The 16,633-nt window shown below is 37.9% G+C and overlaps 1 protein-coding gene across 1 annotated transcript in view; it reads left to right on the forward strand.

The window, feature by feature from the left end:
• LOC122428655 (putative uncharacterized protein ENSP00000383407) overlaps nt 1–16,272 on the forward strand; it is a 44,439-nt gene extending 28,167 nt beyond the window's left edge. The window contains exons 4-7 of the mRNA XM_043448680.1: nt 285–322; nt 4,943–5,029; nt 14,267–14,346; nt 16,255–16,272. Of these exons, the coding sequence (XP_043304615.1) occupies nt 285–322; nt 4,943–5,029; nt 14,267–14,346; nt 16,255–16,272 (223 nt within the window). The remainder of the gene's footprint in view (nt 1–284; nt 323–4,942; nt 5,030–14,266; nt 14,347–16,254) is intronic.
• The last annotated feature ends 361 nt before the right edge of the window (nt 16,273–16,633 follow it).

The following is a 16,633-nucleotide window of genomic DNA, read 5'->3' on the forward strand; positions in this document are numbered from 1 at the left end:
AGAATGGCCCACTGTCCATTCTTTGCAGAGTTGGGGGTGCTGAGATTTGTGAATGTTTCTTTATATTGCATGAAAATGTCCAATCCAAGGTTATATTTTAACTATACTTTGTCATCTAGGCTCAGGAAAATTCAGGTCCAAATGTAGAACTTACTTAGAGGTAGAATTTATTTCTGATCACCAAGGCTTTGCACTCATGTCTAAGAAGTGATCTAATTTCTATTTCACTTAAAATATAATTTATTAAATCTAGACTTAAATATCTGTTTCTTTTATTCTTCTAGGTCAATCCGGAGGTCTATGTCTGAAAGTAAAGTATTTGGTTAGTAATTCGTAAGATTACTCATGCACATGATACATTCTGTTTCTCTAAGAGTGATTTTCTTCTGTTAATGCCATAAAGTAACAGAAAGTGATGAATGAAAGACAAATTGATTTGTCTTTGAATTATATAGAAGAGATTTAAAAAAGAAATGTAGTTTTATTCTAATTTAAATGGCTATGAAAAATAACAATAGAATGGGAAAGACTAGAGATCTCTTCAAGAAAATTAGTGATACCAAGGGAACATTTCATGCAAAGGTGGGCACAATAAAGGACAGAAATGGTATGGACCTAACAGAAGCAGAAGATATTAAGAAGTGGCAAGAGTACACAGAAGAACTATACAAAAAAAAAAATCTTAATGACCCAGATAACCACAATGGTGTGATCACTCATCTACAGCCAGACATCCTGAAGGTGAGTGGGCCTTAGGAAGCATCACTATGAACAAAGCTAGTGGAGTTGATGGAGTTGCAGTTGAGCTATTTCAAATCCTAAAAGATGATGTTGTGAAAGTGCTATACTCAATAAGACAGCAAATTTGGAAAACTCAGCAGTGGCCACAGGACTGGAAAAGGTCAGTTTTCATTCCAATCCCAAAAAGGCAATGCCAAAGAATGTTCAAACTACTACAAAATTGCACTCATCTCACATGCTAGCAAAGTAATGCTCAAAATTCTAAAAGCTAGGCTTCAACAGTATATGAACCGAGAACTTCCAGATGTTCAAGCTGGATTTAGAAAAGGAAGAGGAACCAGAAATCAAATTGCCAACATCCATCAGATCATAGAAAAAGCAAGAGTTCCGGAAAAGCATCTACTTCTGCTTTATTGAATATGCCAAAGCCTTTGACTGTGTGGATCACAACAAACTGGAAAATTCTTCAAGAAATAGGAATACCAGACCACCTTACCTGCCTCCTGAGAAATCTCTATGAAGGTCAAGAAGCAACAGTAGAACCGGACATGAAAGAATGGACTGGTTCCAAACTGAGAAAAGAGTATTCAGGGCTGTGTGTTGTCACCCTGCTTATGTAACTTATATGCAGAGTACATCATGCAAAATGATGGGTGGGATGAAGCACAGGCTGGAATCAAGATTGCAGGGAGAAATAACAATAACCTCAGATATGCAGATGACACGACCCAAATGGCAGAAAACGAAGAGGAACTGAACAGCCTCTTGATGAAAGTGAAAGAAGAGAGTGAAAAAGCTGGCTTGAACCTCAACACAAAAAAACTAAGATTATGGCATCCAGTCCCATCACTTCATGGCAAATAGATGGGGAAACAGTGAAAATGCTAAGAGACTTTGTTTTCTTGGGCTTCAAAATCACTGTAGATGGTGACTGCAGCCATGAAACTAAAAGACATTAGCTCCTTGGAAGAAAAGCTATGACCAGCCTAAACAGCATATTAAAACGCAGAGACATAACTTTGCTAACAAAGGTTCATCTAGTCAAATCTATGGTTTTTCCAGTAGTCAGGTATGGATGTGAGAGTTGGACTATAAAGAAAGCTGAGCACCAAAGAAATTATGCTTTTGAACTTTGGTGTTGGAGAAGACTCTTGAAAGTCCCTTGGGCTGCAAAGAGATCAAACCAGTCAATCCTAAGGGAAATCTGTCCTGAATATTCAATGGATGGACTGATGCTGAAGCTGGAACTCTAATACTTTGGCCACCTGATGTGAAGAACTGACTCATTGGAAAAGACCCTAATACTGGGAAAGATTGAAGGCAGGAGCAAAAGGGGACAACAGAGGATGAGATGGTTGGATGGCACCACTGACTTGATGGACGTGAATCTGAGCAAACTCTGGGAGCTGGTGATGGACAGGGAAGCCTGGCATGCTGCAGTCCATGGGGTCGCAAAGAGTCAGACACAAATGAGCAACTGATCTGAACTGAAGACAAATAAACCGTTGTCTTATTCAGAATAATCTCCTTTTATACTAAAAAAAAAAAAAAAAAAAACACACCCTCTTTTTGGTTTATTGGCTGATTACCTTCCAGTTTCCCAACTTTAGCTTGGAGGGCCCATAGTCAAGGTGATCTCTTAGCTATATTTTTATAGCTAGGAATTTAGGAATGAAGTAAACAATGGTTGAATTATAAAAGATTTATCATAGCATCTCAAGTACCAGCAATTTTCTTCAGTTACTGTGGTTACAGTATACATAGTAATAACAGAGGCAATTGGTTTGATGTGTATTTTAATTCTTGTGCATGCTAAGTCACTTCAGTGTTGTCCAATTCTTTGTGACCCTATATCCCACCAGTCTCCTTTGTCCATGGGATTCTCCAGTCACGAATACTGTAGTGGGTTGCCAGGCCCTCATCCAGGTGATCTTCCCAACCCAGGGATCGAACTCAAGTCTCCTGGGACTCCTGCATTGCAGGCAGATTCTGAAGCAAAAATCTACTTATTTTTAGGAAGTTAATAGATGATACGTCTCTTTGCCATATAGATGATAGGGGACCATTAATTATAAAACATTTGTACTGACAAGACAACTGGATTATTCACTCAATAATTCATTTTTTATGCAGTTTTTCAGAGTGGTAGGCATACTTTCTCCCCAGCAGGGCTTAGCAGTTGGATACTCAAACTCCATTTTTCCTCTTTTCAAAGCCAGTTTCCTGGATAGGGTATGAAAAGTGCTCAGGCCAAAGTGGTGATCATCTATGAATGCATCTACTAAGGACATCTGCATTTTAATGGGGTCTGATATTCCACCAGTGGTAATATGCACAGGAGCTGAGTTATAGCTCATTTATCAAGGCCCTGTGAGCACTAGTTGCTAAATATTTTGAATGTCAGCCCTGATTTGAATAGTGTGTGGCCTGAAATAAAAGGAAGTAGGCCAACTTTTATTTTCCATTTATATATGCCATTTTCATAGTGTATTCAGTTTCTGCACACAAGACCCTATAACGTAATTTTTGAGGATCACCTGCCTTCTCTCGGTCAAATATCAAAGCAAATAGTGACTTTAAAAACAGCACAGCAAGAGGACTGACTTGTGGACACAGCATAGGGGATGGGGAGAGTGGGGCGAATGGGGAGAGTAGCACTGACCTATCTACACACACTGCCACATGTGAAATAGATTCCTAGCGGGAAGCTGTTGTACAGCGCAGAGAGCTTAGATGGGGGGGATGGGGGTGGGAGGTCCAAGAGGGAAAGGCTATGCATATACATATAGCTGATTCACGTCATCATTCAGCAGAAACAAGCATGGCCTTGTACAGCAATTCAGTTCAGTTCAGGTCAGTCTCTCAGTCATGTCCGACTCTTTGTGACCCCATGAACCGCAGCACACCAGGCCTCCCTGTCCATCACCAACTCCCGGAGTCTACTCAAACTCATGTCCATAGAGTCAGTGGTGCCATCCAGCCATCTCATCCTCTGTCGTCCCCTTCCCTTCCTGCCCCCAGTCCCTCCCAGCATCAGCGTCTTTTCCAATGAGTCAACTCTTCGCATGAGGTGGCCAATGTATTGGAGTTTCAGCTTCAGCATCAGTCTTTCCAATGAACACCCAGGACTGATCTCTTTTAGGATGGACTGGTTGGATTTCTTGCAGTCCAAGGGACTCTGAAGAGTCTTCTCCAATACCACAGCAATTACACTCTAATAAAAACCAGCCAAGCATGCTAAGTTTGTGTAATACTTTGGTTACCTTATTTAAACTTTGCTTTATCAATGATGTGGTACAACGTGTGGGATGATTAGTCTTTGTAAGCAGGTTAGAAGGGCTTCCAGGCTTCCCTGGTAGCTCAGCTGGTAAAGAATCTGCCTGCAGTTCAGGAAACCTCAGTTGGATTCCTGGGTTAGGAAGATCCCATGAGGAAAGGTTAGGCTACCCACTCTAGTATTCTTGGGCTTCCCTGGTGGCTCAGATGGTAAAGAATCCTCCTGCAATGCAAAAGACCTGGGTTCAAACCCTGGGCTGGGAAAATCCCATAGAGAAGGGAATGGCTACCCACTCCAGTGTTCTGGCTGGAGAATTCATGGACTGCAGAGTCCATGGGGTCGCAAAGAGTCAGACACGACTGAGCGACATTCATTAAAAGGGCTTCCAGTTCTTCATCCTGGCGCAGTTCAGTTCGTTACAGCATGTGTAGACCTGCTCCAAGTGTTGGGAGAACAAAGCTAACACTTAGAAGAAAAGGATTGTTCTCCCAGTCAAGGATCTTAGAGTTTCTTTAAATAGCTCAGTGTTCTCTCGATATACCTCCTTAACCATTTTGTTTAAAAGAATGAAGAATGTGGAGGATGGAGCTACTTTGATATATAAAAAAATAAATGGTTATTCAAGAAAAATACTCCAAGAATAATGTAATCAAAAGTTTATCAAGAGTATTTCAGTAGCAACCTTCTACTATCTACTTGGGGATCCTTACTTAGTTCATAGGAAAAAAACAAAATGGGAGCCCACAGAACATTGATTGTATTCATGAGGGACCAGAACTCTCCAGAACGGACCACAAAGCTTTCTTAACATATTACTTACCATGTTACCACTGTGTGCTCAATTTGTTTTGATATCAAATTTTCTACACTTACTGGACAGATGTTACTGTGACTTCTTTTAACCAATCTTCTGCTTTACTTTAGAGGGAAAAACTGTGAATGACACAATTTGGCAGGAACCCAGCAAGTCTGAGAATGACTCCCACATCAGAAGACTCTGTCAGCTCAAAGGTAATTGCTAAATTTAGTTCCCACTGACTTTGCATTTTCCCAAAGTACTATAAAGGGCAAGTAAGAAAAAGTTACATCTTTCTTCATTAAAATAAGCACTGCATTATGGTCTACTTAAAAAGGAAAAACTAATAGAATAGAATGTGTATATTATTAATAGAATATATACTTGTGTGTGTAGGTGAACAGGCATGCAGAAGGGAAGTAGAATTTAATTAAGTTCCCTGTTGAAGCAAAGAATCAGTTACAAAAAATTTGAAATACTTTCATGTCTAAAATAATGCAAAAATATATTAAAACTCAGCACATAGTAAAACCTTCTAAAAATAACATTGATATATTAACCTTTGTGATTTTTAGATTTTCTTTAAATATTTAAGAGAAATACCCTTGACTATTAATGCAAAACTATGTCATTTTATTTAAAAAAATCTGAAGAAGAGTCAATTAGCAGCCAGGTATAAGAAACTTTATTAATAATAAATGATTTCATAATTAAAATTACTTAACTTTGGAAAGGTTATGAATAAAACAGAAAGTCTTAAGAGTTCACAAAGATGGACAAGAACGTAAAAAATTAATATCCTTGGTATTTTCCTTCAATGTTACTGAAATAAATAATTGCTCATATTAGTTATTGATTATTTAACTATTTGTATTTTTAAATTTAATTTGAATTTTAAATTTAATTTTAAAAGATATTTTAATATTTGGGGACAAATATTTTTATAGTTACAAGTTACATGGTATGATTGTTCAGATTTTGCCTTTTGAGTGCTATGAAGGAGCTCATAGATTTACAAAGTAATTGTTTATGAAAATAATCATTTTCCTTTGAACTATTTCAATTTTACCCTAGATTGAATAATGTTCTAGTGAATAGTTTTGAACTTAATTTCAATGCTTACAGATTTCTCCATTATAAATAAATAAATAAGTGAAACATTTGGGGATTATTTTAGACATTTTTTAAAAATTATAAGATAGGCAATGTTTTGCTTATATTGTGTTTGATTAAATTCTGTCTTTACCTCATAAATGTTAGTGATATTTATTCACACCTTGGTTAGTTAATTAAACCTTCATCCACCCATCCATTCATTCATCCATCTCTGTAACAAGCACATGCTACTTTTAGATTATTCCACATCAACCTATGAATAAAGAAATTATAACTATATTATAGAATATTTTTGTTATAAATTTTTCCATAAACCTCTTCAAGTATTCTATTTTCTTAAACTTCCTTTCTGTGAAATGTTGTGGTGTTTGTTTTAAATTTAGCAGTCATAGGTAAGGAATTCTATTACGGTTATATTGACAAAGCAGCAAAAAATCTTGGCCAAAGGTGAGGTGTTTTCTGATTACTGACCTCTTTGTCAGAGAACAAAAAGGAAAGCCTTTACAGACTTTTCCACTTTGAAATTTCTCAGATTCTTAAGTGCTCCTGTGTTCAATCTGTCTGTGCACGCACACACACACACACACACACACACACACACACACACTCACGAACGCGCCTAAGAAGTTCAGTTGACATTTCAGCAGTACCAGCTGAGTCATAGGACATTGCCTAGGGATTAATGCTGTGCTAGAAAGAGACAATGGCCTGAGACCAATGCCGTTGGTGCCGTTGTAAATTGAAGGGAGAAATTTAGTAGGGTAGGATGAGCCACAAGTGTGGACTTGAATTTTACGGGTGTAGTAGTTTCCTCTGGAAGGCTCAGAATATTTCTAAGCAATTAGTGCCTTACATATCAACCTATAGTATTTCTTTCTCATTTTAAACACTATTTTTTGCTGTTAATTGAATAATTACTTAAAAGTGGTTTATTGGGCCTGAGGATAGGCAGTCTGTGAGGTTTACTGAGATGAAGACAGATAGGTACATCATTGCCATCATCCACAGCCCATGATTTTATTGAACACTAAAGATGAAATTGTAAAAGTCATCTTTCAATAAAACAGAAGAAAATATGTAAGGAAATTTTAAGAGTGACATTAACATAAAGAATAAGTTATAAACTCTAAGAACCAAAAAAGTTCCATTTCTCTCAATTTCAGTTACAAAATGGTATTTCCACATGATACAAGTTATATTAACAGCAAAAATTTAGTCCTCTAGAGTATTGGGCCTGACAAAATACACTTCCACAGGTTATGTTAATATTAAGCTAAGGATGGTATTTTAATCCATGAAGATATTCACATAACCCAAAAATATGACTGTGTTATGTTGGTTAAGACAAAAATTTATCACAATAAGTTAAGAGCTGGAAGCATTTTCAGTTGATGTGGTCCATTTCCTTCTTCTAAGAATATTTTTATCTCAATCTGTATATGTGATACTGAGACAACATCTGTAAAATACATGTGGGTTAAATTGAATGCTTAGGACTTTACAACTGAAAGATTGGCATAGCTTAGCCAATTAATTAAGGGAAACTGATCTGTAATTTTGTTTGTTGTTTTATTTTCAGCACTCTAAACAGGCAAAATATTAGTAATATTCATTTCAGTAAATTAAGATCGATTTAAAATTTTAAATATATTTTGGCCTTAATTTTATGGGGGAAAAAGCCTGAAAAGAATTGACTTTTTGAAATCTATGCATTGGAATTTACCCAGGATCAAATTATGATTTAAGTAAAGACATTTTTAAGAAAAGGGCTTTCATTATTTTATACCAAAAAGTACAAAGAACAAAAACAAAACCAAATTTTAAAAAAAGATAAAAGAAACAAAACATATTTGCAGATTTAGAGATTTTTTTTCAAACAGTGTGATTTGGTAGACTATACCATTAATGAAACAGAAAATATGTTTAAAAAAATGGTATATTTTTGTAAAGTTTGTAAGAAGCTGGATACATTCAGGAAATACGTTTAGTAATGAAAGGAGAATTAACTCCACTCATACTACTGCAGAATTATTTTTAATAATTTATACATGACTTTGATGAGATTCATTATAAAAATCCCATTGGTAGAGACATTAGGACCTTCCAGTTTAACACTGGAATTGCCATTTGCTTGAAATATTCTTTCCTGAATTGTAGTCAGTATCATTATTTGGCCAGCAAGCATATAAATATTTTGGCTGAACTTCTCTGGATCTTATTAAGCCTTCTTTATTGGCATGTTATCCTCATTTTCAAGATAGTAAATGTATATAGTCACAAGTGTGTTTACCATTCTGTGTAATTTTCAGGAACCACAATTTGATTGAGACATTATTTCCCAAGAGCATGTGATTTAACTCAGATTAGACTGGCCTACGTGAGGAATGACAGAGAGAAACCTGATTTCACACCTGAATGTCTGTCTGTGTGCTATGTGTAAATAAACTTCCAGAGCAAAGGTTGCCTGCAAAACCAGTCTCTTTTAATTTTAAGGAAGTCTATCTGAATTGAATGTGAACATTCTGAGATTTAGTATTTTGTACAAAAGAATCTTAGAATCCCTTCCATTCTTTAGGAGAGTTCTTACTAGGATTAGAGTTACCTGGGTAAGGTCAGAAGTCTAATTTCCATTAGAATCACCGAGAAGCTGAGTAGAGATATTGCTTTTTTAACGAAATCCCCTTTTTTTTCTGCATCTGCATTTGAAGGAGAGTTGGAATCTGAATGTTTATGCTGAAAGATACATTCTTAAGTATACTGTCATTTGTGACTGCTATGTAGTCCATGCATGTGCAGATAATCTACTGCTACAAACCAACCAACCCAAACCTTAACGACGTAAAGCAAAATTTCATTAGACTTAATAGATTTTGCAAGTCAGGGATTCAGTCAAAGTAGCACTTCACAACACCTGAGGCTTCTCTTCAGTTCAGTTCAGTTCAGTTCAGTCTCTCAGTCGTGTCTGACTCTTTGCGACCCCATGAATCGCAGCATGCCAGGCCTCCCTGTCCATCACCAACTCCCGGAGTTTACTCAAACTCAACGTCCATTGAGTCGGTGATGCCATCCAACCATCTCATCCTCTGTCGTCCCCTCTCCTCCTGCCCCCAACCCCTCCCAGCATCAGGGTCTTTTCTTTCAGGAAGTCTTAAATGGCTGTTGTTACTATTGTTCAGTCCCTCAGTCATGTCTGACTCTTTGCGACCCCATAGACTGCAGCACACCAGGCTTCCCTGTCCTTCACCATCTCCCAGAGTTTGCTCAAACTCATGTCCATTGAGTTGATGATGCCATCCAACCATCTCATCCTCTGTCGCCCCCTTCTTCTCCTGCCCTCAATCCTTCCCAGCATCAGGGTCTTTTCCAGTGAGTTAGCTCTTCTCATCAGGAGGTCAAAGGATTGGAGTTTTGGCATCATTCCTTCCAGTGAATATTCAGGGTTGATTTCCTTTAGGAGTGACTGGTTTGATCTCTTTGCTGTCCAAGGGATTCTCAAGAGTCTTCTCCAGCACTGCAATTGGAAGACATCAATTTTTCAGTGCCCAGCTTTCTTTTTGTTCCATCTCTCACATCCATACATGACTACTTGAGGAGGACTTACATGTCTGATGGCCAGAATCATCTAGAGGTTTCTTCACTCACGTGTCGGGTACCTGTCTGGGATAACTGCAGGTTGGGCTCAGCTGGGACAATCACTTGAGAACCAATATGTGGCCTCTCCATGTAGGCTAAAGGTTTTCCCAGGCTAAAGGCTGGGTTTCAAGAGGGAGAGACACCAGAGGGAGCTTCACGCATCACACAAGGAAGTGTCTGGAGAGTGAGCATCACAGAAGACCCAGGTAGAAGCTGCCAGCTTCTTCTGACCCAGATTTGGAGGTTACAGAATATAACTTCGGCTGCATTCTCCTCTGACGAACAGATCATTATAGCCAGTTCAATTCAATAGAAGGATAATTAAATTCTATTTCTTGGTGGAGGCATGCCAAGGTCACACTGAGAACAACATATTGTTGTGGCTGTCTTTGGAAACTATAACTTGCATATTGCCTTATTCAGTTATTGCCTTTGTTGATACTTAGGACCAAATTGCTCTTATCTTTATAATTTTTTTTTTTTTTTTTGGTAGGGTAACATTTGGGAGTTAGGGCTTTCTAGGTGGCACTAGTGGTAAAGAATACACCTGCCAGTGCAGGAGGCAAAAGAGATGTAGTTTCCTTCCCTGGGGCAGGAAGATACCCTGGAGAAGGGCATGGCAACCCACTCCAGTATTCTAGCCAGGAAAATCCCAAGAACAGGGGAGCCCAGTGGCCTACAGTCCATAGGGTCCCAAAGAGTCAGACATGACTGAAGCGACTTAGCACACACAGATGCAACATATGGGAGATAACAAATACAGAAAATGTATAAGATTACAAAACAAATAGCTAATCTTCATAAAATGCCATTGTCCTGGTGTCCCTTTCTTAATTCAAAACCCTCAAATCCTCCCAATTTTTAAGCTGAGGCTACACATGGGTAGCTTTACAAATAAAAGTATTTTAAGAAAAAGTTTGTTTAGGTCAGACAATATTTTCAAAATCAGGAAATTTTACCTTAAAATTCATACATTTATACTTGAAAAACATGAGGGACAAATTGTCAATCCTGGGTCCAACATCTGAGGTGATTTCAGTTGAGAGAGCTGAGAACAATGGCTGCCCATTAGCAATGGTGGACCTTCACCTCACCACAGATCTCCCCATGTCTCCGTGTCAAAATTTGCTTCATTTAGTTAAATTACTTATTTGCCTTCTGTTGGTATTTGTGTCTGCAACACTGGTCTAGAGGGTTATGTCCACATTTCTCTGCCTAGCACTCAAGGCCCATTACCATTTGGCCTTCCTCACCCACCCAGTCTCACCTCCTCCTGTACAGTATCCATAATTCCCTTCTGACGTGACCTATCTCAAATTCTACTTTTAATTAAGCCCGTTGCTCTTATTCCACACTATAGGTTAGTGGTGACAGCATTGCTGTTATATCTGTAACTTGTACTCTTCTTCTGGGTTTCCAGACTATCTCCATTCTTCAAGCCCACGGAGACCCTGCCTCCTCCATGAGTTTACAGTGGGGCATAGTGTTCTCGCCCCACAGTAGTGTCTGAGTCACTCATTTTACTGCCTCGCACTGTATATCAGGGAGGTAAATGCAGTGTGCACATTTCTCACTCACAGACTTCCAGATTCAAGAGTACAAGAACCTACCTCACTTTCTTTTCCTGCACCCCAAAGAAGAATTATAGAGGGAGCTCTCCAAAATTCAGGCTAAAGGGATCAGAAAAAGATAGGCAATGAAAAGGAATAAAGGAATAGAGGAAAGAATTTTTTTTTTCCAACTACAGAAACTATAAAAACTCTGCTTCTAGCTTCCTGACCCTGTGATGGAAGATCTTGCTTTAAAGAGCCAGATCACAAAAACAGCTCATTTTAAAATTTCAGTGTTTTCTGGAACCCTGTAGTGTGGTAACTCGGATGTAAAATATTAACTTATTGGTGTAAATAACTCTGAGACTGAGCTGTGAATTTACCTTATCTTGTAACCATAGCTATAATGGGAATTTGGGGAAAAATTTTCTCCTATTTTCTGCATAGAGGATAGGTTTTCCCTGTCCCTTCCTCCCCTGAAGAATGTGAGAATGAAAAATAGTAGAAAATTGAAGTGGTGACTGGAAGTAAAACAGAATAAAAGTGATAAAAGAAGTCACTGGACTGATTGCTAGGTGACTTCTGTGGTTCTCAGTATCCCCATCTGTAAACCAGCGGGTTTGGATTAAGTGATCCATGAAGTCCTGTCTTCTTTTAGCACATGGTGTATTTCAGATTTAAATATATGGACCCCTTGTACAGGGCCTGAAAGGGAATGCTACTGTCTTTTGAAAGGTTTCATTTAGCTGCAAGCAAATGGATGACACATTCCAAAGCTTTTACCAAAGCAGGCAAAGAAGAATTTTAGCATAAATAATTCATGTTGAGAAGACATAAGCTAATGAAGCTCAAAATGCCAGGGATGGAAAGCTCAGTTTAACAGAAACAAGTGAGGTGATAGTTTCATGAAATCATAGCATTTTGGAGTCAGAAGTGGTTTAGTAGCTTGGATGCTACTGTTTTATAAAATGGGATGGGGGGAAACTGAGTCCCAGAAAAATTTCATGACTTGCTCAACTGGTCAGACACAACTGGTCAGAGACATTCTTCATTTTTATTTTGTTTAATTTCTATTTAATTTTTACTTGTTTCTTATAAGAACAGCATTTTTTGGGGGGATGTTTGGTGATGAATTTTTATTATAATACAATATTAAGGTACAAGATTAGGCAGTGAGAACAAAAACCTGAATTGCAAATCTAATTCTTTTTTTTTCTTTCCATTTATTTTTATTAGTTGGAGGCTAATTACTTGACAATATTGTAGTGGTTTTTGTCATACATTGACATGAATCAGCCATGGATTTACATGTATTCCCCATCCTGATCCCCCCTCCCACCTCCTTCTCCACCCGATCCCTCTGGGTCTTCCCAGTGCACCAGCCCCGAGCACTTGTCTCATGCATCCAACCTGGGCTGGTGATCTGTTTCACCTGATAACATACATGTTTCAATGCTGTTCTCTCGAAACATCCCACCCTCGCCTTCTCCCACAGAGTCCAAAAGTCTGTTCTGTACATCTGTGTCTCTTTTTCTGTTTTGCATATAGGGTTATCATTACCATCTTTCCAAATTCCATATATATGCGTTAGTATACTGTAGTGGTCTTTATCTTTCTGGCTTACTTCACTCTGTATAATGGGCTCCAGATTCATCCATCTCATTAGCACTGATTCAAATGAATTCTTTTTAATGGCTGAGTAATATTCCATGGTGTATATGTATCACAGCTTCCTTATCCATTCGTCTGCTGATGGGCATCTAGGTTGCTTCCATGTCCTGGCTATCATAAACTGTGCTGCGATGAACATTGGGGTTCACGTGTCTCTTTCAGATCTGGTTTCCTCGGTGTGTATGCCCAGAAGTGGGATTGCTGGGTCATATGGCAGTTCTATTTCCAGTTTTTTAAGAAATCTCCACACTGTTCTCCATAGCAGCTGTACTAGTTTGCATTCCACCAACAGTGTAAGAGGGTTCCCTTTTCTCCACACCCTCTCCAGCATTTATTGCTTGTAGACTTTTGGATAGCAGCCATTCTGACTGGCGTGTAATGGTACCTCACTGAGGTTTTGATGTGCATTTCTCTGATAATGAGTGATGTTGAGCATCTTTCCATGTGTTTGTTAGCCATCTGTATGTCTTCTTTGGAGAAATGTCTGTTTAGTTCTTTGGCCCATTTTTTGTTTGGGTCATTTACTTTTTTGTAATTGAGCTGCAGGAGTTGCTGGTATATTTTTGAGATTAATCCTTTGTCTGTTTCTTCATTTGCTATTATTTTCTCCCATTCTGAGGGCTGTCTTTTCACCTTGCTTATAGTTTCCTTTGTTGTGCAAAAGCTTTTAAGTTTCATTAGGTCCCATTTGTTTATTTTTGCTTTTATTTCCAATATTCTGGGAGGTGGGTCATAGAGGATCCTGCTGTGATTTATGTTAGAGAGTGTTTTGCCTATGTTCTCCTCTAGGAGTTTTATAGTTTCTGGTCTTACATTTAGATCTTTAATTCATTTTGAGTTTATTTTTGTGTATGGTGCTAGAAAGTGTTCATTTCATTCTTTTACAAGTGGTTGACCAGTTTTCCCAGCACCACTTTTTAAAGAGGTTGTCTTTTTTTCATTGTATATTCTTGCCTCCTTTGTCGAAGATAAGGTGTCCATAGGTTCGTGGATTTATCTCTGGGCTTTCTATTCTGTTCCATTGATCTATATTTCTGTCTTTGTGCCAGTGCCATACTGTCTTGATGACTGTGGCTTTGTAGTAGAGTCTGAAGTCAGGCAGGTTGATTCCTCCAGTTCCATTCTTCTTTCTCAAGATTAGTTTGGCTATTCGAGGTTTTTTGTATTTCCATACAAATTGTGAAATTATTTTTTCTAGTTCTGTGAAAAATACTGTTGGTAGCTTGATAGGGATTGCATTGAATCTATAGATCACTTTGGGTAGTATAGTCATTTTGACAATATTGATTCTTCCATTCCATGAATACGGTATATTTCTCCATCTGTTTGTGAAGGACAGCATATCTTTAGAAAAGTAAATATTTATGGTCTAGTCAATAAAATGCCTTAATAGACTAAAGAAAAATATAACTATTCAAGTGAACTTAAACTTCTTAAATTGTGTAATTTCTGCTAATCTCCATATAACACCTCTTTTCATAGATCTAAATGAAGATGATTTTCTTCCGAGTCATCATACATATACTCTTCAAGGAAAAAAGCTACAAGGTATTTCTTATCAGGTAATGTGAATAATCAATATTTACACAGCATTTTGTGAAAATCATCTTGTTATTGATGTGTACACAGTTTACAGCACTTAGTCTTGTAGCTATTTTGTATTTAGTTTTGTAATTGATATGACTATGTCTCTGTGAATTGGAATATAAATGATAAAAGTAAATGATGATGAGTTAAGAAGCCACTTTGATTATGCAAAAGACTATGCACTACAGCCTTTTGATAAGTAACTCTGAACTTGGTAAATTAATATACTGGGATTTTCTCTGACAAGACCTGTGCTAAGTGCTTAGAACTATCTGGCAACCTTTAGTGAGGGGCATGTCCCTCATGTTCTATGTTTGATATAAAAACATATTCTGTGATTTCTGACATATCCCTTTAAAGCTTGCACTAATTAGCCCCAGGAGTTCAAGCAATTAAGAATGTTTGAACCTTGGGCCTTCCTAATAACAATAATATAGCATTAATTACCAGTCAAATAATTATTATTCATCCTGTAAAAAAGAATTATGTATGAGTCAATAGGGCCAACTCAGACACCATGTTGATTTTTGATATTTTTTTTTGACAGCCACAGAGTTCTCTTTAACCATTCTGATGGTTTTATTAGAAAATTTAGAACTGACTTTCCTCAGTGCAGTGGATTGATCAATAGGCAGAGGATATGTAGCATATGAATTAGGAGGTATTGCTTTGGTGAGGAAAGAGAACTCGAATTTCTAAAGCCAGCCTGATTTCTGAGGCTGTCAGAAGCCCTTAGACAGTGGATCATAACTTTTGATCAAGTACAGTTTCTGCTGTCTGCTCTGATGCTGCGGGAGTCATGGCACTGTGCTCCCAAGAGGGTGGCTCTACCCAATTACACTTTACTGCAAAGTCCATCTACCAATGGGTTCTCCTGCCACGTGTGGTTGAGAGCTCTAAAAACAGACAGAGCTCTGCTTGAATCTTAATTTGCCGTAGTAGCTTCATGGTGACACTAGTGGTAAGCAGTCTGCCTGCCAATGCAGGAGATGTAGAAGATGTGGGTTTGACCCCTGGGTCGGGAAGATCCCTTGGAGGAGAGAATGGCAACCCACTCCAGTATTCTTGCCTGGAGAATCCCATGGACAGAGGAGCCTGGTGGGCTACAGTCCATGGGATCGCAAAGAGTCGGACACGACTGAGATGACAGTAGCAGCAGTAGCTGCTCTCTCTCTGCCTCAGTTTTCATTATCTGTAAAGTCAGTCTATAAAGAACCTGTATTTCATGGCTGTCACGAGGATTACATGAGATGTTTCATTAAACTGCTTACCTTCATGATTGGCATTTTGGAGAAGTTTTTAAAAATTCAGTTGTTACCATAGACCTTCCTCTCTTCTTTTATTTTTTTCTTTCCTCCTCTTGCTTTTTGCAGGAACTTAATGACACTGTCATAAGCACAGCTGGCAGATCATTTCTGAAACATGCAGTCTCATCCTCCCAAATTTAGATAAGACCTCAGATATAATACCTTAGTGAAACATTATCTGATAGCCAGGAAAAAAATAACTGGTTTAGAGTAAGAGCTCCCCTGACATACTTTATGCCCAGAGGCATTCTTCTTTAGGATTTTAGTAAAAAAAAGAAAGAAAGAAAGAAAGAAATAGAACCATCTCTTAAAAATAAAAAAAATGATGTAGAACATTCTTAGAAGAAAGGGTTAAAGATAAACCTTTACCCTATAACACCAAACTTCTTGTAATTTTAATTGGCCTTCTAGAATGGTAACCATTCAAATGTACTATGTAGTTTATTACTAAAGATTAGTTAAGGGAATTCATACCCAGTGACAGACAGGCAGGAACTAGCTAATCTAGGAATCTTCATTTGAGAGTTGGGGAGTGGTCTTATCTATCTTTAATATCCCTCTTCTTATTCATAATAGGCATTCAGTGGAGCTTAGTTAATTTAGATAACATTTTCTGTATGACAGAATACTTCAGTGTAATAGAGTATTATTAAATATTAAGTAGTGCTATGCAAATTATTAATCTATTAACTCCTTGAAACTGAGGAAAAGTAGAATCAGCTTACTCTTTGAAAGATGAAAGAGAGAAGCAATCATTCTCTGGTGTGAAGGGAAAACTGACCTGTAGGTGGAAGGTGGAATGGACTTTAGCAGACTGTGACTTCTCATCACAGGAGCACATGACTTATGAGAGCAATGTTTCTCCAGGTGTGGCCTGGGGACCATCTGTATCAGACTCATTTAGAGTATTTGTTAAAAATGCAGATTTCTGAGCCACACCCCATTCCAAGTGAAT

This window comes from Cervus canadensis, chromosome 27, assembly GCF_019320065.1.
Source record: "Cervus canadensis isolate Bull #8, Minnesota chromosome 27, ASM1932006v1, whole genome shotgun sequence".
NCBI classification, from domain to species: Eukaryota; Metazoa; Chordata; class Mammalia; order Artiodactyla; family Cervidae; genus Cervus; species Cervus canadensis.